Below are 24,460 nucleotides of genomic sequence, written 5' to 3' on the forward strand. Positions count from 1 at the left end.
GTGCTATGGGGTTGAGGAGGGGAAATATTATGTGCTTAAAGGGTGCAGATCCAAGCACATAGGTGATGAAAAAGGGAAAAGGAGTAGGGCAAATGAGGGTTTGAATCGGGAAGACCTCTTGGAATTGATGATGATAATAATAATTGTAGTATTTGTTAAGCGCTTACTATGGGCCAAGCACTATGGGGTAGATACAAAGGTGTTCAGGTTGGAACCAGTCCCTGTCCCATGTGGGACTCACACTCTCAATCCCCATTTTACAGATGAGGTAACTGAGGCACAGAGAAGTGAAGCGACTTGCCCAAGGTCACAGGGCAGACAAGTGGTGGAGCTGGGATTAGAACCCAAGACCTGCAGACTCCCAGTCCTGTGCTCTATCCACTATACCATGCTGCTTCCTAATTGATATAGTAAAGCGTTGAAGGTGAGGAGAGTGTAGTGGAGGGAGTTCCAGGCCAGAGGAAGGATGAGGGAAAGGGTTTGTCAGTAAATTCTTTCAATTTATATTGTAGTATTTTCATCTGAAGCCTGTAAGCTTCTTGTGGGCAGGCCACACAGGAAGTAGTCAGTAAATACAATTGATTTTTATCCTCACAGGAACCCCAAAAGGTCGGAAGGAGCAAGTATTATTATATAGATAATATCATAATAGATGAGATATTGAGGCCCAGAGAAGTTAAGGGCCCCACCCCAAGTACCACAGCTGACCAATGGCAATGCAGGTACTGGAATCTAAGCCTGTAGACTTGGAAATTCCTGCCGTTTCTGTGCTTCTGCTCCCCTAATCAGGTCAAGCTTATATCTTGCTGCTGCTCAGACATCTTAGAGGAAATCCCTGTCAGTAATGGTGTCTCTGACTCCAGAGAGCAGCATTGTATAAAACTAAAGAGCAGATGTAGAGAAGTTTGGGAGGTCCCGCAGACGAGGAGATATGAGGGCACTGAACTCCCTATGGACTGGCTTGTGGTGATCTTGCTAGTCACATACAGAAAAGGGTTGTCACTCTGTGACACACCCCCTCTGCTTGAGGATTCCTGCTTTTTGTACGGTTGTGTTGTATCGCAAGCCCAGATCTAATTAGCCACTTGTTTTCTGCCTTGGGCCTCCTTTGACATTTCTGTCTGAAAGTTCACTGTCTCAGTGGTGTCTGGGCATGAAAGTGATTGGCATCATAGACATTTGAAGAAAGATTTAAGGAGATAAGCTAACAATTCGCCATACCAAGTATTTGTTAGAATAGGAAGGAAGGTAAAGAGCAGAAAGGCTGCCATATTTTATTTTTAAATCAATCTTGGACCAGGAGAAAACATCTCCCTTCTTCCTTTGGTGGATCTAGTCCAAACGGTAGGCTCCGTGTCACCCTTTTTTAAACGTGTACTCGATGCTATAATAACCTCCTGCTGAAAGCTTTGAGGAATTGTTCTGCTTCCAATTAGAATCTTTGATTCAAGTTACAGAAAGATACAGTAGAACATCTTTATTTCTGAAATGACCGACTGATGTGCCCTGGATATTTTTAGACCTGTCATTCATAATGGCTCTTGCATTTCATACAGGGAGTTATTTAGTGTGGCAACATGTTCACCCAAAGGATTTTCCAAGAGAAGAGCCCTGGAACGGGGGGCGGGGAGCGAGGGAATAGTGAAACAGGAAAAAAAAAGTAGGGAATGTCTCTGAGGCTGCTTGTCTCTCTCTTTCTCTTCACATCCTTTGAGGCTGTTGGGTAATGAACTCAACCATTCTGTGAAAACTTACACTCTCCCCATGATGATTTAACTGCAGGCTGACCCGTGACTGGGCTGTTCCAGAAGCTCATATTTGGGTCTGCAGTCTGTGTCTGGGATGGCCGGTCCCCACCAGTATTTTGAGTCTAAGACAAGATGAATGGAGAAGGGTGATCTGCCAATAGAGTTCATGGAAGAGTGTGAAGCGCTGCCAGCCCTGCTCAGAGGAATCATTTCCAAAGAAACCGACTATGTAAATATTTGGGCAGCAGTCTCCAGCCCAGATTTAATGCTTAGGGTGGATGTCAGAGGTAGCTGTAAAAATCCTTCCCTAATGCAGAACACCCTGAGCTGCAATGACTCTTGCAGCAATTTCTTTTTGGAAAAGCAACTTGTCTCTAGCTAGTCGACCACCCTGGCAGTGCTGGTTGTTTTCCAGGCCTTGAGTGGCGGCCTGTCTCTGATCTGCTCTACTTTTGTGCCGTTTTTGGACCCAGGTTAGGAGGGGAAAGGTTCTCAGAGGCGTCAAGCTGCTTCCCCTCGAGGGGGACCTAACTGGAGTTTGTTCGGGCCCGTTTCCCAATGAGGAGATACTACTAGCTCGATGGAACCGGATTCTGGCTCAGTGGTGGAAAAGGGAGGAGGAGGAGATGGGAGGGCCAGAAGGCTCAGGTCAGGGATTTGCAGTTCTTGATTGTGGGACATCAGAGACTGGGTGGGCCTTGAAAGTGGCCCTCAGTACCATTCTGAGCCCCTCCCCCTTTCCAGGCCAGACTGCAGAAATACTCGAGCAGCAGGCTGGTCTTAGGAGAGGAAAACTCTTGTTTCTGAGGCAGAATTCTCCAGCTCCCACTGGCCACAAATTGATGTCAGCTCTGAGTGATGCCAATGAATTATGTAGCATTTGAATCTATCTTACAGAGAAGGTGCTGTGCACACAATGTATGCATTTAGTTCCTAATCTGTTCCTGGGATTGGAGGGCACCCTTGGAAGGTGGCTAAATTCTTCCAGGCCAGTAGGGTGACCTCCAGGGCTATGAAAGCGGGCTAGGTGCATGGATTGGTGCCTAAGTAAAAGGGTATATAAAAAATGTATAAAAGTGCTGAAGTGGCATAAAAGTGCTGAGCGGGCACTGGGAGAGATATAAATTAATCAGGGAAGGCCTCATGGAGGAGATACAGTTTCAGAAAGGGCTTTAAAAATGGAGAGAGCTGTAGTCTGCTGAATTTCAAAGCAGGAAAGAGTTCCAGGCAGGGGGGAGGGTGTGGGCATGGGAATGAAAGCAGGTGAGTCTAGAACAAATTTGGGAGGAGCAAAGAGGGTGACATGTGATGCAGTGGGACAAGAGAGTGGATAAGTAGAAGAAGAGAAATGATAGAGTAGAGAGAAGCATCTTGGCCTAGGGGATAAGGCAGGGGCCTGGAAGTCAGAAAAACCAGGGTTTTAGTTCCGGCTCCACCACTTGTCACACTGCTGTGGGACCTTGGGCAAGTCACTTCACTTCTCTGTGCCTCAGTTATCTCATCCGTAAAACAGGAGTTAAGAATGTGAGCCCTAGGTGGGGCATGGACTGTGTCCAATCCAACTTGCCTGTATCCACTCCAATGCTTAGTATAATGCCCATCACATAATAAGAACTTAATAAATACCGGTAGTAGTAGTAATAGAATGGCATTTCTTAAGTACTTACTGTGTGTCGAGCACTGTTCTAAGCACTGGGGTAGGTGCAAGTTAGGTTAGACACCATCCCTGTCCCACATGGGGCTCACAGTCTTGGTAGAAGGGGGAACAGGTATTAAATCTCCAGTATACAGCTGAGGAAACCAAGGCTTATAGAAGTTAAGCAACTTGGCCAAGATCACATAACAGGCAGTTGGCGGAGCCAGGATTAGAACCTAGGTCTTCTGACTCCCAGGCCCGTGCTCTTTCCACTAGGCCATGCTGCTTGAAGCTAATGATGAGGCAATTCTCCTCAATGTGGAGAGAAATGAGTAGCTATTTGGGGTTTCTGAGGGGAAATGGGGGCAGAATGACATTTTAGGAAACTGATCTAAGAGGAATGACATTTTAGAAAATTGATCTAAGCAGATGAAAAAAGTATGACTAGGAGAGAGACTAGAGGCAAGGAGGCCAATAAAGTGGCTAATGCAGTAGTCAAGCTGGGATATGACCAGTGCTTGGACCAGAGTGATGGTCATTAGGATGGAGAGGAGAGCATAATGTCTGCAAATGGCATGGCAGAAAAACCAACAGGACTTAGTGACAGAATGAATAGGGGGTTGAAGGAGAGTTGATTATAATGCCGAGATTGTGAGGCCTCTGAGAAAGGAAGAATGATGATACCAGCTCTGATAAGAAAGAAAGTTAGGTAGAGGAGAGGATTTGGGAGGGAAGATGAGCAGATCAGTTTTGGACATAATGAGCTTGAGGTACCAGCAGGACATCCATGTGAAAGTGACCTGGAGGCAGGAGGAGATATGAGCTTGCAGAGAAAGAGAGAGAGTGATCCTTTGGGAGGGAAAGTTAGGTAAAGAAGAGGATTTGGAAGGGAAGATGAGCAGTTCAATTTTGGACATATTGAGCTAGAGTTGCCCACAGGACATCCATGCAGATGAGTCCTAGAAGCAGAAGAAAATATGAGATTGCAGAGGAGAAGGGAGGTCAGGGTTAGTGAGATGAAGTTGGGAGCCATCTTCAGAGAGATGGTAGTTGAAGCCAGGGGAGCAGATGAGCTCCCCAAGGAATTGAATGTAAAGAGAAAAGAGAAGAGGACTCCAGACAGAGCTTTGAAGGACACCCTCAGTTAGAGTTTGGAAGGCAGAAGAAGATCTGCCAAAGGAGCCTGAGATAGGTAGGCCAGAAGGATGTGAGGAGAACCAGGAGAGAAAATACAAAGTAAGCTGGTCTTTCCTGGAGAAGGTGGGCTTCAGTGTCAGAGATAGCCAAGAGATCAAAGAGAATTAGGGTAGAATCTATCAGATTTGGCAAGCAGGAGATAATAATGTTGGTTTTTGTTAAGCGCTTACTATGTGCAGAGCACTGTTCTAAGCACTGGGGGAGATACAGGGTCATTAGGTGGTTCCAAGTGAGGCTCACAGTTAATCCCCATTTTACAGATGAGTTCACTGAGGCACAGAGAAGTTAAGTGACTTGCCCACAGTCACACAGCTGACAAGTGGCGGAGCCTGGATTCGAACCCATGGCCTCTGACTCCCAAGCCCAGGCTCTTTCTACTGAGCCAAGGAGATCATTGGTGCCTTTGGAAAGAGAGAGGACTCAGTGGAGTGGAGAGGAAGAAATGACTGCCAAGGACAATCATTTTTATTCCAATATCAGACAATACACATTTATTTGGAGAGTGAAAGAGAGAGCATGTAAGCCATAGGTTCAGGGTTTCTGAACTGTAGTATACTCTAAATTGAGGTTTAAACCATTTTGCAAGTATGGAGGATTTATTTAGAATCACTCCAGTTAACTGAAAAATATAAGAAGTTTAAAACTGGTTAAAAAAAGGAATGCCTATCTTTCCCTTAGTATAATGAGCCAAATGGAAGAAATTCTGGGATTTCCTGAAATACTTAAATTTATTTGATGTAATGGTATTATTGTCTGTCTCCCCCTTTGAATGTAAGCTCATTACGGGCAAGGAACTTGTCTCCTAACTGTGGTGTTTGTTAAGCTCTTACTGTGTGCCAGGTACATAACACTGGGGTGAATACAAACTGATGTGGTTGGGGACAGTCCCTGTCCCAAACAGGGCTCACAGTCTTAATCCCCATTTTATAGAGGAGGGAACTGAGACACAGAGAAGTTGTGACTTTCCCAAAGTCACACAACAGATAAGTGGTGGATCCGGAATTAGAACACAGGTCCTTCTGACTCCCAGGCCCATGTTCTAGCCAATAGGCGGTGCTGCTTCTCAATTCTGTTATTTTCTACTCTCCCAAGCACTTAATATAGTGCTCTGCAAACAGTAAGTGCTCAGTAAATGTCATTGATTGACTGGGGATTCCAGATGCAGATAAAAACCTTATAAATGTAGTTGCCATTTTAATGGGAAGGCTAGACATGGATTGGAAGCCTGATAATGCTGGCCCAGTGGAAATAAGAAAAGTATCCTCATATATGACTCTGTCGCAGCAGAAGAATAACCATCTAATCAATTGCACATGCAACTGGGAGTGCAGCACTTCTCTTGCTACCCTAAGGCTTTTTGGTGTTGGCTTTAGGTGCCTCTCTCCCTGTGCTGAGAACCACATTTTCCATAGTTCAGCTCCCTCAAAGCCACAGAAATGCTTTCTGCTTTCACTCAGGCTTGTTAGTGCAGTTGTGAGCGCCCTCCCCTCTGATTGCTGAGCATCATCGTGGCAGGCCTATGGAATTAGCAGCTCTGGCAGAGAAGGGATAGATCTTTCATTGAGAGTGGGGCCAAAGGAAGACCCTCCTCCAGTTAAACAGCCTTTGTAATAATACCTGTGGTATTTGTAAAGCACTTACTATGGTCAAGCACTATTCTAAGAGCTGGTTAATAATGATTGTAGTATTAAACTCTTGCTATGTGTCAAGCACTAGTCTAAGAGGTGGATAATAATGACTGTGGTATGTGTTAAGTGGTAATTGTGTGTCTAGTACTGTGCTAAGCACTGGAGTAGATCCAAGATGATTAGGTCCCACATGGGGCTCACAGTCAAAGTAGGAGAACTCTGCTGGGTCCCTTTTCTGGGACTTCACAGGATCTGTTGTGGCAGATTGCCTCGACTAGCCTTTCTTCCCCTCACCTAGGTGTGGCCATCCTGCGCCTCTCTGGGGTTGAGAATGATTTTTCTGCTCGCTGACCTCCCACCCTCTATTTCCATCTGTTGAGGCTGGGATTGATTTCCCTGATGTTGTAATGTGAAGATCGAAAGCGGGCTTTTATGTTTTGTTCTCTTGAGTTTACACCCAAGTGGTCCAGACAACAACAGAGCCGAGAAACGAAAAGTAATCACCACTTCAGACCACCCAGCAGCCTCTGGGTCATCCAAACCAATCAATCACGCCGCTTTACTGCTCTCTTAAGGGTGATGCCAAACTGGTCTGCCCCCTTCCCATGACATGCTGGTTAAGATCTCTACTTCCCCAAGATGGAGAAAAAAATCCTTTTCTTCTAGGCTACGTGGGCCCAACCTTACATCCACCATCCTCCTTGGGCTTGGGAGGGCGCTGGGGAGGTGGAAGGTCCACCTGAGCCCATAGAGCTACTCCCTCAGAATGCACCTGGGTGAAAATTTGCTACCCATCAGTGGTATTTATTGAGCACTGACTTTGTACCTAGCATTATACTAAGTGCTTAGGAGAATTTAGTACACTAGAGTTGGTGGACATGACCACTGACAGATCTGCTTGAGGATGTTGTTGTTTCACTCTTGCCTTTGGGCCATGTATGATTGTGTGGGTGTTTCTGAAGGTAAACCTGTCTTTAGCCACTATTAACTTTCCCCAGACAAGCAGTTCAGATCAAGCACCCTTATGTAATAACTTCCATTTCAGCTTTACAAGCTTCTGTTCATCCCAGCCTCCAGGCTCTGGAACATTATTTGCGTGTTTTCCAATCAGGGCACAAATAAAGGTACAAGGAGGAGTTGAGTAACATACACAGAGAAGCAGCGTGGCTCACTGGAAAGAGCCTGGGCTTTGGAGTCAGAGGTCATGGGTTTGAACCCCGGCTCTGCCACTTGTCAGCTGTGTGACTTTGGGCAAGTCACTTAACTTCTCGGTGCCTCAGTTACCTCATCTGTAAAATGGAGATTAAGACTGTGAGCCCCACGTGGGACAACCTGATTCCCCTGTGTCTACCCCAGCGCTTAGAACAGTGCTTGGCACATAGTAAGCGCTTAACAAATGCCAACATTATTATTATTATTACACAAGGTCTTAAAATCTAGGCAAATCTAGCCTAAAAAGAAATGGCATCCTATTACTAATTTGGGTGCTAGAAAGTAGGGATTGTTTCTTCTAACTGTATTGTACTCTCACAAGTGGGTAATACAGTGCTGGGCACAGAGTAAGCCCTCAATAAATACTATCAATTGATTGGTTGATTCAAGTCAGAAACCTTCCCTTACTAAGCTTAAGACTAATATTAATGTCAGTCTCCCCCTCTAAACTGTGAGCTCATTGTGGGCAGCAAATATGTCTTCCAACTCTGTTGCATTGTACTCGCCCAAACGCTTAGTACAGTGCTCTGCACACAGTAAGCGCTCAATAAATAGGATTAATTGATTGATTGATTAACCTCATCAGACATCCTCAAATCTCTTCCATTTCCATCTTAGCTCATTTTGACCTGGTTCACCAATGTTACTTGGCTAATGCTGCCATCTGATGCACTATTAAATACCCATTTCATTCATCTTTCTGGCAGGGAGTGCTACAGTTTGGAGAAAATCTTTTGCAAAGTCTACATTTCAATTTCTTTTGGTATGCCATGGCCAGCTGCTGCCTTAATCAGGAAGATGATATATGATATTAATTTAAAATGCATGGCAAGAACTAGAAATGTCATACTAGGAACAGTGGGTTTTTTTTCCCTATTTGTTACAAATGAGATTATAAATTCAATGGCCCCATGAAAACTCAAAGTCCTCTCGTAATTTTTCAGCAGTTCTAATCATGCTGAAAATAGTTAATTTTCCTGTAGATTGTAAACTTCTTGTGGGCAGGAAATGTGCCTACCAACTCCACTGTATTATATCGTCGCCCAATTGCTTACTACAGTGCTCAGTACACAGTAAGTGCTCAATAGATACCATTAATTAATTTCTCTAACCCACCTGGGGTGATACCCAGGGAATTAACCCGAGGCAAAGGTAAGTGTTTGGTTCCTCGTTAAAATGTCCAAGGAGGAAAAGGGCTGATGAAAGAAGACCCCAAGTTTCCTGAACCAAAGGCCCCTTGAACTGGGTTAGCTATTAACTTTGTGTTGTTAACGGGTTTTTTTTTACCTCCAGCTTATGTTAGGGGCATCAGCTATTCAGAAGTCCACCGGGAGTATTTTTATTGGTACAGCAGCTAGCTCTGCTCTGATTGTTTAGCAGGAACACCCCACCTTTTTCCTGTCTCTCTCCAAGTCATTCTCATTATTCAGCAGTGAGAATGAAGACTTCAAGCTACCTGAACAAGCTACTGTGCCCTTTCTGCTTATTACCTTCCAAAAGGAGTGAAAGTTTGTAGATTTCAATCGGACTAGATTTCTTCTTTGTGCCCTCCCCCCTGCTTATTCTTGTAGACACTTGGTGTTGGTGATATTAAGCATGTCTGTTGCACTTCACCTTTATCTCTACCCATATTTATATATGTTGTGAGGTGTGTATGGTTGTCTCCATTAGAGCCACTAAGGGATGGCTCCATTGTGAACCAGAGAGGCAGGACTAATAAGAAGTAGAGTAAGTGCAGACCCCCAAACTTGTTTTGTGGGCTTGACCTAACCCTCTGAACTCAGCCTAGGGTAGAGCAGTCTGTTCCCCTGGGGTGTTCTAGGTGGGAGGCAAAAAGAATTCTAGATGGAGACTTGTAAACTGTTGTGGGCTAGGAGCATATCTACCAACTCTGTTGGATTGTACTCTCCCAAGCGCTTAGTACAGTGCTGTGCACACATTAAGCCCAAGCGCTCAATAAATACCATTGACTGTTGAATTAGTTGATTCAGAGGCCTGGTCACTTGCTCTCCATTTATGCCCAGGGTTTTTATCTTTTTCATGGATCTCGACCCTGCCCATTTGCTCTTCTTCCTGATGAAATATCATCATCGTCATCAGTGGTGTTTATTGAGAGCTTTTTATGCGCAGAACACTGTATTAAACACTTGGGAGAGTCCATCAGGGAAGCATTTCGTAGATCATGAAATCTGGGAGTAATGACTTTATACCCAGAACAAGTGAAAGAATATGGAAGAGATTATCTGGGCACCACCCCACATCAGGAAAACTCTGACCATCTGAATTCTATTGGGAAATTGAAGTCAGATCTCTGGAATTTCCTTCTGAGCAGTTCCGCTGCTTAGCTGCTGGTGGAGTGTGAGACACAGTTACAACACTTCTGGCATCACTGATGCCTGGGAGTCAACTGAAATTAAACTGTGGGTATTTGGAGAGGAGGTGCGAAGGCTTGAAGGATTTGTATATGAGCCACCAAGAATGGGAGAACCCATTTGGCCATCTAGAATGATAGAAGCAAGCCTAGGAAAAAATCAGCACACATCTCCAGAGTTTTATACCCCAGTTCAAATCCTTTGGAGTTTGGTTTCCCTTATTAATTCGTGGACTGCAGCCACTTCCTGTTATAACAATAAAACCTTTGAAGGGACTGGTATGACTTCAGGCTCTAGGAGTTTGTACAAAGGGAACCACAAATGACTAAAAAGTCTGGATTAAATCCATTTGTAAATAAGTAGGAAATATTTCCGGCCTTCTCCTCATGCTGACCAGTATCCTAAATGATATGACTGGGGTAAATAAGGAGCTGAGAGAATAAAGCAGCAGGGTATCTACATTTATAATTTCTTATATGTCACAATCCTGTGCTAATTTCCGTGGCTGAATTAAATTTCTCTTGGACCACTAGAAATAGTGAAGCTTGCAGTGTTTCCGAGAAGATGCTATCCTCTCCAACTTCGAAAATCAGAAAAAGAAAATATAGGTATGGGTCTATAAGGACTGAATGGACTGTAATTTGAAGAAGCAAAGTGTGATCGATGTTGAAATAGGGTTAGAGAAGAAGACACAAATGAGGTGCTTGCTTAGGTTGAAAAATTGGGAGGAAATGTTCTTCACTAGGGCTGGCTTGGATTTTCTAAAAGTGAAATGTTTAGAGCCTATGAAGAAAATGTTTGTGAAACATCTACTAAGTTTTCACATCTCAAGTCATCCTGGGCAGTGCACATGATGAGCTAGGAAACCAGAAAATGGGTCAAAGCCTCCCTGAGTTAAGACCATAAGCAGTGCCATTCTTGGGTGAGACAGATCACCTGTCAAGGCCTGCACCTCTCCCTGTCAGGAGCAACAAGCCACTCAGAGAGAACTTTGTTCCTACAAAGGCATCTGAAGTCACTCTTTTGATAAGAAGAAATTAACTTATTGGATGGTGAAGTTTGAGGCACATCTCTCCATGAAGGCACATCTCTCCATGAAGAGGCACATCTCCACACTTCTTCAAATCAATTTCCTGAGGATAACAGAAAATCTCACTTTTTGATTCTAGCAATTTGAGCCCATTTTACCACAAAGCAGTCTAAGGATGATGAGGAAAACCCATTTCAAAAATAACCTTGTCTTTATGGACTTTCGAACAATATGGTCCTTGGCACGCCTTTCCTTGATATAGAAATATATTGAAGCCAGATGATTTATGATTCAAATGGTAACCAGCTGACATTTATGAGAAGACTTGTTTTCCAAAGGATTTCCTTTGAGACTGATGCCAGAGATCCAATTGTGCCTGAGCAGCTGAGAATGAAAAGGAAACGAGTATTCTTTTACCATTGTGGGTCCTCCAAAAAAATTTCAGTATGCTTAACAACCTAGACAAAGCTCGCTGATGGCCATTCACTGTTCGCCTCCTCCAGGGGATGGTAAATCCTTCGTGGTATTGGTCCTGGCTGAATGGGGAATATGATTTTGCTCCAGAATGGAACTGAGGCCCAACTTGGAGAGAGAAACTTCTGAAATGTTGTAAAAAGACTCCAGTGTCAAAATTTCAAACCACAAAAGTTTGGAAGTTCAGAGAGGTGGGAGCCGGGTTTGACTCGCCCATCTGTGCTTAAGTTGTGGAGGGCCTGCTGCTATCTGCAGGGAAGGCAGGCACTCACTTATAGCCACCAAGACCAGGTATGAAACCCAAGCAATCCATCAACCAATCATTTTTATTGAATGCTTCCTGTTTGCAGAACACTCTACTAAGTGCTCACTGTGGGCAGGGAATGTGTCTATTATATTGTACTCTCCCAAACACTGAATGCAGTGCTTTGCACACAGAAAACTGTTAATAAATACAATTGACTCACCAACTACGATATAACAATTTAACAGACACATTCCCTGCCCACAACAAGCTTATAGTCTAGAGGGGGATGCAGATACTAAATAAATATGTATATGTTCACAAGTGCTGTGGGGCTGAGGGGTGGGAGGGTGAATAAAGGAAGCAAATCAGGGAGACAGAAGGGAGTGGGAGAAAAAAAATGAGGGCTTAGTCAGGGAAGGCCTCTTGGCGATGTGCCTTCAAAACGTGGGGAGATTAATTGTCCATCAGATGTGAGGAGGGTGGGCACTCCAGGCCAGAGGCAGGATGTGGGCAAGAGGTCAGCAGTGAGATAGTTGAGATTGAGGTATAAGTGAATAGGATGGCATTAGACGAGTAGAGGAGACCCGGCTACTTAGAGCCAATACTGAGACCCAGGAGGGAGATCTGATTCGAAGAACAGTACCATATTCTGGGTCACAGAGGGTCAGTCAATCAGTCAATTAATCAATTAATGGTATTTATTGGGCATTTACTATGCACAGAACACTGTGTGCTTGGAGTAATAATGGTGATGGTATTTGTTCAGTGTTTACTATGTTCCAGGCACTGCACTAAGCATTGGGGTGGATATAAGCAAATCAAGTTTGACACAGTCCCTGTCCCATCTGGGGCTCATAGTCTCGATCCCCATTTTACAGATGAGGTCACTGAGGCCCAGAGAAGTAAAGTGACTTGCCCAAGGTCACATAGCCAAGTGGCAGAGCCAGAATTAGAACACATGACCTTCTGACTCCCAGCCCCGTGCCCTATCCATTACGCCTTGCTGTTTCTCAAGAGAGCGGAAGAGTACAGTACAACAGAATTAGTGGAAGTGTTCCTTGCCCATAATGAGCAATCTAGTCACTCTAAAAGAGAGACAGACATTAATATAAATAAATAATTCTTGAGAGCACTTGATCATCTGGAGCAGTCAATCAAACAGTGGTATTTATTGAGTGCTTAATGTGTGCAGTGCCCTGGACTGAGTGCTTGGGAGAAAACAAATAGCAATCTAACCTTCTCTGCCCAACAATCCAGTGAGCTTTTGGGAGTGACCTGTTTAAACCGCTGGGTACTATGGGAGTGGCCTCTTTAAGATGCTGGTCATTATGGGAGTGGCCTGCTTAAGCTGCTGGCCTTTATGTAAGTGATCTATTTAAACCATTGGACACTGTGGGAAGGGACCTTTTTAAACCACTAGGCATTGGTGTAAGAGCAGGAGTGCAAAATGGGATTTTCCTTTGTGAACTGAAATGTATTTCCAAGGAGGAAATGAAAGATTGATTTTGGTAAGCAGTAATAGCAGCAGGTGAAATGTGGTGTTGGAGAAGGCTTTTATGAATTCCATGGACTGCCTTGAAAAACAAATGGGTTTTGAAACAGGTTAAGTCAGTGTGGCCTTTGGAAGGCCAAATGACTCGACTTAGATTAGCAAATTTTGAACACATCATCAGGAGGACTAACTCTCTGGAGAAGACACTAATGCTAGGAGAAGTCCAGGGAAAATGTAGACGAGGCAGACCAAAAGCTAGATGGAGAGAAACTGTAGCAACAATAGTGGAAGAATCAGTAGCAAGGTGACATGGCAGAAGATAGGACATTCTAGAGAAAATATATCCATAGAGTTGCTATGAATCAGAAATAACTCAAAGATGTATGATAATAATAAATAGCTCAGGCCAGGCAGGGGAAAGAGTAGGATCAAAATGCTGCAGATAGAGGCTCATGCCTTGGTTGTTGCCTGTGAGTGGTACTGAGGGAGAAAAAGTAGAAGGCCAAGGAGGTGCCTATTGTTCACAGAATTTGGGAGAGGATAATAAAAGTAATACCCCTAAGCTTTCTTCTTAGACCTCTTTTGTCTTTTTTTTTTCCTCCAGCTTTCCTCATTGATAGACCTAATTCCCCATATAATAACCCCTCCCTTGTTTTGGGGTTGCCAAAAAGTGGGGCAGTTATGTGCACGAATATGGTGATGACCTAAAGGTAGGATGTTGATATTGTCCCCGTTCATCAGTTGGGCATATTTGGGGGAAAGGACAAACTCCGTCCTTATCATGGCTGTAACTGTAAGCTTGTTTGGGGGAGGGTGTATGTCTATGTTGTACTGTGCTATGCCAAGCTCGTAGAACAGTGCTCTGCAAGAATAGTGCTCTCCACATAGTAAGAGCTTGATAAATGCCACTGATTGATTAAACCTCCGTATGGTGCCCTAAGTCTTACTCCGTCCTTATCATGGCTGTAACTGTAAGCTTGTTTGGGGGAGGGTGTATGTCTATGTTGTACTGTGCTATGCCAAGCTCGTAGAACAGTGCTCTGCAAGAATAGTGCTCTCCACATAGTAAGAGCTTGATAAATACCACTGATTGATTAAACCTCCATATGGTGCCCTAAGTCTTTCGGTCACCCTTTGCTTTCACAAAAGTGACGAGACAGAGTGAGTGACTTAGCTAAGTTCATCCATCCGTGCTCTTTAATCACATAGAAATTATCTGTTGGCATTCGTAAAGACTAGATTAATGGTCACATGCATGTGCACACATACAGTGTTCCTTGCCTCTTCCTTTTCTTCACCTGTGGTTTTTTGTGTCATCTACCAGATTGAATCCTGAGTTGTGATGTCATGCCACACCTGGAATTTTAGGATGGCCTCTCCAGCCCTCTGGTTAATAGGTTTATCCAGGGTTAAACTGACGCATATCAGGAAGTTGATTCCATTTTGAGACACAAACTAACATCATCGTTATTGTCACCCATTATATTGAGGCCTGCGATTTTATACAGGGGGATTTATTTAGCCAGTCGTATTTATAGAACACTTACTGGAACAACCACTGTACTGGTCTCCCCAACTCCAGCCACTCCGCAGCGAGAACTTTGTCAAATAGAACTAGCTTTAGGAGCTGATGATACTGGAAGTTGAGTGGGGATTGTTAACCCTAGCAAAGTATCCAAATAATTCAGGTCCTAAAATACACTTTGGCCTCAATTACATAGACATTTCAGGACACCCCCCAATGCACATACACAGATTCATATGAAACTTTTAACCGGAATTTGTTGACTGAAGAGACTATCTGAACAGGTATGGTGGTATTTCAGACTCCCTAGAATGGCCTTCATGAGGCGCAAGTGTGACTGACCGAGTCCCTCCTGCGGCTCTGTGTCACTAGAGCTGCGTGGCTCAGTGACAGGAGCACGGGCCTGGAAGTCGGAGGACCTGGGTTTTGATCCCAGCTCTGCCAGTTGCCTGCTGAGTGACCTTGGAAAAGTCACGTCACTGTGCCTCACTATCCTCAATTGTAAAATGGGTTTTCCATGCGGGTTCTCCCCTTACTTAGATTGTGAGCCCATGTGGGATGGGGACTGTGTCCAACTTGGTGTCTTATAGCTACCCTTAGTGTTTAGTACAGTGCTTGGCACATATCACTTAAATACCATTATTATTGTTATTATTATTATTAGTTCTCCTGAGCAAAGAAACCTTTCAGGTTGACCCCCTCTACCTGGAGTCACCCTGAGCTTGATCAGATTCAACCCCACCCTGGCACGCACACATGCACACACACACACACACACACACACACACACACACGTCACCCCCAGCTTGAAGGGCCTTTTCTCAGAGGGAGTCATGTTGGATTTGGCCAGCTGGTGGGGATGAAAGGTATTTCTGGGGCAACCAGCCCTCCCCTTCACCCTGCCCCACCCACTGGGCTCACAAGAGAGTGAAGCAGGCATCACTGTCACTTAGAAACACCAGCTTGTTGCTAGACTGGAAGCCCAGCTGGTGGTAGGTGATTGTAAGCTCCTTGAGGGTAAGGATCGCATACCAACTCTATTGTAGTGTGCTCTCCCAGGTGTTTCATACGGTGCTCTGTACATGAGAAGTACTCAATAAATACCATCAATTGATCGATTGATCAGTGGTCCCCTAATTGCCTGCCAGGCAGCTTATGTATATATCTTTAAACTATATATTATAAATTTCTTATGTATTCATATTCATGTCTGTCTCCCCTTCTAGACTGTACGCTCATTATTGATAGTGAAGGTGTCTGCTAATTCTGTTGTATTGTACTCTCCTAAGCCCTTAGTGCAGTGTTCTGAATATGGCAAGCGATTCAATAAACATGATTGATTGATCGATTAAGATCTGGGTACTGACCCTACCTCTTCTTTCTTCTAGATGACGGAGGGCCGCCGATGTCAGGTCCATCTCCTTGATGACAGGAAGCTGGAACTCCTCGTACAGGTAAGATTTCTCACTTCAGTATTTTCCTCTTGCCCAAACCCTCGGGACAGCAAAGGATCCTCTGCCTCCCCTCTCCCCTACCCCCCAACCTCTTCCAGAAAAGGATTCTGGCTTCAGATCTCTCTAGGACTCAGAAGAGCCTGTTGATCTTCACTTATTATCATTATTATTATCGTTTTTAAGTGCCTTAGAGTCATTTCCAATTAATAGCAACTCCATGGATATACTTTCTCCAGAACGTCCTGTCCTCTGCCGTATTCTGCAACCTTTCTATTGGTTCTTCCGTGACGGTTGTTATGGTCTCTATCCATCTAGTTGCTGGCCTGCCTCTTCCATGTTGTCCCTGGACTTTTCCTAGCATTAGTGTCTTCTCCAGAGAATCAGTCCACTAGCTGGGGCCAAACTTGATGTTTTTCCTTGGATCTTAGGGAGATCAGTGAGCTTGGGGAGAGCAGCAATTGGTGAGGTGCAATATGTAGGCTGCTCAAAACAGGATGGAATTAATGTCCTAGAATTGACTTGCCCGGTGGACCCAGGAAGTCAGCATTAGGTGAGATTAGAAGGATACAGTGCTTTGCACACTGTAATCGCTTAATAAATATGATTGAAGGAATGACTCCAGTCCCCAAGGTGCACACCATTCCAGGAGTTGCATAAATGATGCCTTTTCTGGATTAGACCAGTGGTCTGATCAGCCGCAAATTCTGTCTCTAACAGTGGCAACGGATTGCTTGAAGGAACCATGGGAGGGTTGCCCTGGACCACTTCCAATCCCTGCCGTCATGTTTTGCTCTGAACCATCAGTTGGAAACCATACTTTGCTGTTCCCAATTTAGATCCATGTGGTGGAGTGCTTCTCATGCTCTGACACATTTCACCGCAGAAGTAGTTGCAGCCTTTCAGCTGGTTGAAACAGGCACAAAGCTTTGCTGAAATGAAGCTGAGTTGCAGCTAAATGTAGATCTCCACTCTTCCAAACGATTAACTTTCTGAGCTGATTGTTAACATGCTTGACCTTAGCCAAGAAGGGAGTTGTTTGGCGGGGGTTTGCATTGTATTTGGGGGATTTCACATTTTGGTGTTTCTTTTCAAAAACTAGCACAATGCTCTCACCTATGTAGACATTCAAGTCAATATGGTTGGAGAATTGCCTTTTTTTTTTAGCTGTTGTAGCTTCCAGAGAGCTGAGAATTAGAATTGGACTGGTAGAAGGCAGTACAGACGGTTGAGGTGTGGTGGGGGAGAAGGGATAATTTATATGCCTTTCTCATTGAAATGCAAATGACCCTAGAGTGAAGCAACAGGAAATGAAAGATCATCTGACAGCTGAATTACTATGCGGTGACCAGCTCGAATTGGTGGGCAGGTTGAGTGTTTGCTTCATTCCAAAGAGACAGGAAAAGATGAATGGGAACTTTTGAAAGCTGATTTGAAGCAATAATTGCATTTCAGCAATGCTTCACACGTGCCTTTGGGAAGGTTGTCCACAGTAGTTTCGAAGCCTGGGTACCCAAGCCAATGTGTCTGAATTAAATAGCAGAATGTCAGCTTGTTATCTAGACATTTTAAGATAAAAATCTGCTCCTGAACTTCATTCCCAAAGAGCCTATCAACAAAGGACCCTTGTTAAACCAAAACAATACAAAAGATCCTCCTTTGTCCCCTCCTTAAACCGACCATTTAGCTTCCAGGGTCTCTCCTAGGAAAGCAGAATAACCAGTGGAAAGATACAGGGCCTGGGAGCCAGAGGACCTGGGTTCTAATTCAGGCTCTCCCACTTGTGTGCAGTGTGACCTTAGGCAAGGCCCTTAATATCTCTGTGCCTCAGTTTCCTCATCTGTAAAATGGGGATTCAGTACCCATCCTCCTTCCTACATGGCCTACAAATCCCTCGTCCCTCGTGGGACAGGGATTGTGTTCAACCTTATTAACTTGTGTCTACTCCAGTGCTTAGTGTAGTGCCTGGCACATAGTAAGTGTTTAACAAATATTCCAATTATCACATTTCTCGCCTGGGGACTCACCAGGGGATAGGCATGGGCAGGACTTCTCTGTCAGAGAAGTCTGGTATCCAGGCTTAAAAGCCTTTGATGGAGCTACATCTATCTCACCTTGGAGACAGCATTGAGCCTGGTTTAGAAGCCGGGATCTGTTAGGTGCCTCAGACTGACTTGCATACATCAGCAAACATTTTGACCTCTTTGATTGTGAGCTCCCTTGCCCCGCCCTCCAAGGGATGGGGACTGTTTCCAATTATCACATGTGTGTTCTCTCCCAGCACTTAGTACAGTGCTCTGCACTCAGTGAGCACTTAAATATTACTAGTATTATTACTTGGGCCTCTCAGTTCGAGGGGGTGCTCAAAACCTTTGTGGAGTAAAGGAATTTACTACTGGCCATATGACTCTGACATTTGTTGTTAACTATAGAACTCTGATCAGAAGGATATTTCAGGTACCTGAAAAGGTAATGAAATAGGGCTTGGTAATGTTCAAGGTGATGGCTCCCGGACAAAGAAGGGAACCAACACATGAAGAACTGACTCGAAGAGAGTTTAGCAGACAGTGTTTTGCTTAGATGAGAGATTAGAGAGAGAATTTGCTCGAAGATTAAGGTGAGCAACAAGCCTGCAGAACAGGCAGCATAGCCCCGTAGACAGACCTTACTACTGCTTTACACTAAAGGAAGGGTCTGTAATCTTGGGGGAAGAGGATCCAAGGGAAATGGCATCTCTGAGCAGTTCCTATGCAGAGCCAATTTAAACACACATTAATGTAGTTTACTTCATTACGAGAATCTAATGGTTTTAAATACCTCACCCAGCTCCCTTATGACCAGCGAACCATGGCTCAAGAGCCACATTTGGTTTCAAGGAGAGCCCGATATGGCATCTGAGAAATAGGTCACAGACTCTTTGAGTTAGAGAGCAGGGGGGAGAGATGGCTGTTAGCTGGTTAATTCAGGCCAAGAGGACAACCCAATCATGTATTTTGGGCCAGTAGATTGTAAGGTGTCTAGCTTGTATCCCTAAAAGTGTTTTCTTCAATTAATCAACTGTTTTTATAGAGTGCTTACTATATGCAGAGCACTGTACTAAGTGTTTGGGAGAGTACAGTGTAACAGAGTTGGTAGACACAATCCCTACCCACAACGAGCTTACAGTCTTTCAGGAACTGAATCATCCATGTTAGTTGTTTCCGTGGCCCAAGTTTACTGGATACTTGCCCTCCCTCCTCTTCTTTGGGTGCACTTGGGAAAATATAATAAACTGTGTTAGCAGACATGTTCCCAGCCCATGAGAGCTTACAGTCTAGACAGGGAGACAGTCAAGAGCCCTTGGCCAAAGTCCTAGTAGGTGTCCTGCCATCACCAAAGGCTAGAACTTAGTGTGCAGGCCATGGACTGTGCAGCCTCCCCAAAGTGGGAAATAAGAAAGGAAACGAAACTGAAGTCAAACCACAAAAGAAACAACGATTCAGTGAAATTTCCAGGCCTGGGCTGAACACGAGGTACTTTGGGTGGGAAAAAAAATACCTAAAATGCTTACCATCCCCTAATATAGATTTAGAGAGAGAAGCAGTGGAGAGAAGCCTGCAGTCTGGTGGGATCGTAAGCAGGAGGGACAGAGCCAGAATAGGAACTCCAAGTCTGTCAGAACTAGCCTGTCTCCCCACTAACTCATAGTTTGACTTTGAGCCTGTTGCTCAACTTCTCTGTACGACAACTCCCTCAGCTTCTTTCTCCCAGCCTCCAACCTGGTGCTGAGAGTTTGAAAATTAAAAGCGGAAGAAGATCAAACTAGCTTCTTTAATTCTCAGTGAACTATTTGTTGGCGGTCTTCCGGCATGCAGTCAGAGGCTGGCAGAGAAAGTCACAGGCAAAAAATGGAAGGGAACACAAAGGAATGAAATCACTTCGTTGCAAGGAAAATAAGAGGGAATAGGATAGGGAGAACCCCAATATCTGACAATTAAAAAGTTAGTCGTTCTTCCAGAATGGACACAGTCCCTAGATAATTTGAATAGATTGGCCAGTGGGTTATTAGGGAATTAAATATTATTATCACCATTTTATTTGGTAAGCATTTATTGTGTGTCAAGCACTGTATTAAACATTGAGATAGATTCAAAATAATGGGGTTGGCCAAAGCCCCTATCCCACATGGGGCTCCCATCCTAAGTAGGAGGGCAAATGGTTAATAATTCCCCATTTTACAGTTGAGGAAACTGAAGCACAGAGAAGTTAAGTAACTTCTCCAAGGTCACCCGGCAGAGTCAGGATTAGAACTCAGGTCCTCTAACAGGTCTGGACTCTTCACTAGGCCAATCTGCTTTAGACAAGTATCTTTCTGGTTAGAACCTGTTGTGTGCATACATACAGCATCGGTTTAGGTTTGTGTGCTATGACACAATTTCTCTGTGACATACCGTTCTTCAAGAGAATAGCTTCCGTGTTATCCAAAAGATGACTGTGATCAATTATATTTTTCCTAGTTGCTGAACAGGAAATTGATTTGGCTACTAGAATTTTTGATCCCTGCCCATCTGTGTCTGGCAGAAGATGAACTGCAGCCTAGAAGGGGAAGCTCAGTCATGTGAAAGAGGCAAGGGAAGGATGATTGAAAGGAAAATGAAGCAAAATAGAAGAACTCAAAGGGCAGAGCGAATCCAACGGAACGTAACTAGAAATGCGGTGGAATGGCTTGAGGGAGAATTTGAAGAGGGAGGAAGAAAGCAGACTGTGGCATCATCCTAGTCTTTCCAGCAAGTGGGATGGAAGGCTGAGTCCCGGGCCGTGAGGGAAGGCACCGAAAGGAAAGATGAAATGAAAAGAGAATTTAAAGACTTGGTGGGAAAATCAATCTGTGGTATTTTTTGAGAGCTTGCTGTGTGCAGTGCATTGAACTGAGTGCCTGGGAGCCTGTAGTACGATAGAACAGGTAGATGCAGAGTTTCCAATCTGGAGACACAGGAAATGTTTCTACTAACTCTGTTATATCGCACTCTTCCAAGTGCTTAGTACAGAGTTCTGCATACAGTAAGAGCTCAATAAATTACCATTGATTGAAGTAAATTACGAGTAGGGGAAGTAGCAGAAAATAAGGTTACTAACACAAAGTGCTGTGGGGCCGGGGTTGAAGTATATGTCAAAATGCTTAAAGGATACACAGCTCTGTGCATAGGCAGTGCAAAAGAAAGGGCGAACAGGTGGGAAATGAGAGAGGAGAAGGGAATTATTTTCATTCAATTGTATTCATTGAGCGCTTACTGTGTGCAGAGCACTGTACTAAGTACTTGGGAGAGTACAATACAACAAAACAGTCATATTCAAAAGGAGAATGGTAGGTTGGGCAGGTTTAGAGCATAAGATCATCAGCAATATACAGCAGATGTGTCAGAATGCCATTCCCACCTCCCAGCCACGGAAGTGTGGAGTGCCAGAGCCACTGTCAGAGTGCAGGCAGGTCACTCTTTTACCCAGGTTCCTTCTTCCTTGAGGGGCAGTAGAGGGGAAGGGAGTGCCAGTTTTACCCAGGTGAATACCACAGGTCAGTCAATCATCTTTATTGAGTGCTTACTGTGTGCATAGTACTATACTAAGTGCCTGGGAGAGTACAATATAATAATAAAACAGACACATTCCCTGACCACAATGAGCTTAAAAAAAAAGTTGGTATTTGTTAAGCACTTACTATGTGCAGAGCACTGTTCTAAGCGCTGGGGTAGATACAGGGTAATCAGGTTGTCCCACATGAGGCTCACAGTTAATCCCCATTTTACAGATGAGGGAACTGAGGCACAGAGGAGTTAAGTGACTTGCCCACAGTCACACAGCTGACAAGTGGCAGAGCCGGGATTCGAACCCATGAACTCTGACTCCCAAGCCCAGGCTCTTTTCACTGAGCCTCGCTGCTTCTCTTACAGTCACTGTACCTGACACAGGTCCTTCGCTAGGCTTCTAGAGAAGCAGTGTGGCCTAATGGAAAGAGCACCAGCCGGGAAGAAGAGGACCTGTGTTTTTCAGGCTATTTTGATGGGCCTGAGTTTCTTCTTTCCTAGCAACTAGTACTTCCAAGCCCTCATCTGGAGCTAGACTGTAAGCCTCTTGAAGGCAGGGATCATGTCTGCCAATTTGATTGTAGTGTACCCTCCCAATGTTTAGAACAGTGTTGTATGCACAGCAAGCACTTGTATATACACACACAAACCCTGCCCCCTGCCAGAACTCATATTATCCCTTCCTTGCATTCCTGGCTGTTTCCCATTAAGGGCTGCATGACTTATACGATGCCTTAATGCCCCCACCAGATGCAGTGAAACACATGAATGGGGACAATTTTAGACCTTCAAATGAGTTTCATGAAGCTCGGGCACAGCTAAGGGCAGTCATGTGGCTAACTGGCCCAGGCGTGTGCCAGGGGTCTTTGAAGGTTCTCTGGACAACTCAGCTGCTCAGGAAGTGTCTGGCTACCAGTTTAGAATGGGACAAGGAAGCGTGACTGTACCAGAGATGAGGTTTTCTAAATTAAATTTGAGTCCTGATAATTATGGTATGGTATTGGTATGCATTAAGCATTTACTATGCGTCAAGCAGTGTACAAGCAAGAAGTAGTGTGGCCTAGTGGAAAGAGAACAGCTTGGGAGTCAAAGGACCTGAATTTTAATCCTGGATCTGCCACATAACTTCTGTGGGACTTCACTTAACTTCACCATGCCTCAGTTATCTCCTCTGTAAAGGAGGATTAAATTCATTCATTCAATAGTATTTATTGAGCGCTTACTATGTGCAGAGCGCTGTACTAAGCGCTTGGAATGTACAATTCGGCAACAGATAGAGGCAATCCCTGCCCAATGACGGGCTTATAGTCTAATCTTTCTCCTACCTGCTTAGACTGTGAGCCCCATGTAGGACAGGGACTGTGTCCAACCTGATTGAGTTGTATCTACCCTAGTGCTTAAACTTGCCATATAGTAAGTGCTTAACAAGTACCACAATTAATTAATTGGGGTAACCACAAGTTAATCAGGTCATCCACAGTCCCTGTTCCACATGAGGATCAGTGTCTAAGTAGGAGAGAAAATGTGTATTGAATCCCCATTTTTACAGTTGAGGAAACTGAGTCACAGAGAAGTTAAATGACTTGCCCAAGGTCACTCCGTAAACAAGTGGCAGATTTGGGATTGGAACTCAGGTCTTCTGATCCCCCAGGCTTGGGCTTTTTCCATTAGCCCATACTGCTTTTCTAGGCAGCACCTTAGCTGTAAAACGTTATTCCAGCTGGGGTTTCTGGAGGGAGAATTTAAAAGTTATAAATTCCTTGTGGGCAGAAAATGTGCATTTTGCTTTTGTTGGATTTTTCCAAGCACTCTTTTTGTACTTACTAGACATTAAATAACGATAATATTTAACATAAATATATATGCGTACCAGGCACTGCTTGGTAAGCATTGGAGTAGATACAAGATAATCAGATTGGATGTGGTAACTGTCCCACATGGATTCACAGCCTAAAAGGGAGAGAGAACAGGTATCTTATCTCCATTTATGGATGCAGAAACTGAGGCAAAGAGAGGTTTATATATATATATATACACACATATACACATATATACACACATATACACATATATACACACATATACACATATATACACACTTTTACATATATATATATATATATATATATATATATATATATGCAATACACACACATACACAAGTCAGTCTACAAAATTATGACCTGTCCCCAGTTTTTCCAAGAATAGTGAGTGTGAGTCTAAAGATATGCAGAATTATTATTGTGAGCTATATTTTCAGTTTTCGTTCAAATTCTTATTTGTCCTCAGCTTGATTTCTTTTTAGGCCCTACCAATTCCTTTGGGAGCCTATTGCCACTACCATAATTGTTAGGGTTAAGTCTCAAAACATTCCAATGAGGACTAACTGGGTCATTTCACCCCCATTTTTCAGAACATTCCTGTGAGAAGTAACTGGGTCATTTCACCCCCATTTTTCAAATGGGAAAGAAAACCAAGGCACAGAAATGGCCTTGCTCAGTCTTTCACAGCAAATTAGCTGGGGCCTTAATTTTTTAAATTATGCTCAAGCTAACAGGCCAAGTGTAATTCCATATCCATGTTTCAAATCCCTAGAAGTTGCCCCAAAGTCATACGTTGCCTGTAGAGTGGGGGGGAAATCCCAGAGAATTCTCAAATTTCTTTCCTTAGATTTAGAATGAGATGTGTGGATTGATTCTTTGGCTTAGTCAGGAGACAATACACCAAGTTCTGACAAAGAGTGCATTCTGACTAGATCGCTGCTGGGCGTTGTTTCTCTGAAAATGAGAACCTGTTCTGATCCATGTTTTCATGGTGTCAAAAGAAATGGCTTGTGCGTATTTTTTGAAGTGTATATTCCTAAAACTACCCTCATGTTCATGATTCC

The 24,460-nt window shown here is 44.0% G+C and overlaps 1 protein-coding gene across 2 annotated transcripts in view; it reads left to right on the forward strand.

Moving 5' to 3' along the window:
* FRMD4A (FERM domain containing 4A) overlaps nucleotides 1-24,460 on the forward strand; it is a 250,340-nt gene that overhangs the window by 79,561 nt on the left and 146,319 nt on the right. For both annotated transcript variants that reach the window (XM_039913901.1, XM_029077375.2), the window contains exon 2: nucleotides 15,950-16,015. In XM_039913901.1, the coding sequence (XP_039769835.1) occupies nucleotides 15,950-16,015 (66 nt within the window). The remainder of the gene's footprint in view (nucleotides 1-15,949; nucleotides 16,016-24,460) is intronic.

This window comes from Ornithorhynchus anatinus, chromosome 13, assembly GCF_004115215.2.
Source record: "Ornithorhynchus anatinus isolate Pmale09 chromosome 13, mOrnAna1.pri.v4, whole genome shotgun sequence".
Taxonomy (NCBI): domain Eukaryota; kingdom Metazoa; phylum Chordata; class Mammalia; order Monotremata; family Ornithorhynchidae; genus Ornithorhynchus; species Ornithorhynchus anatinus.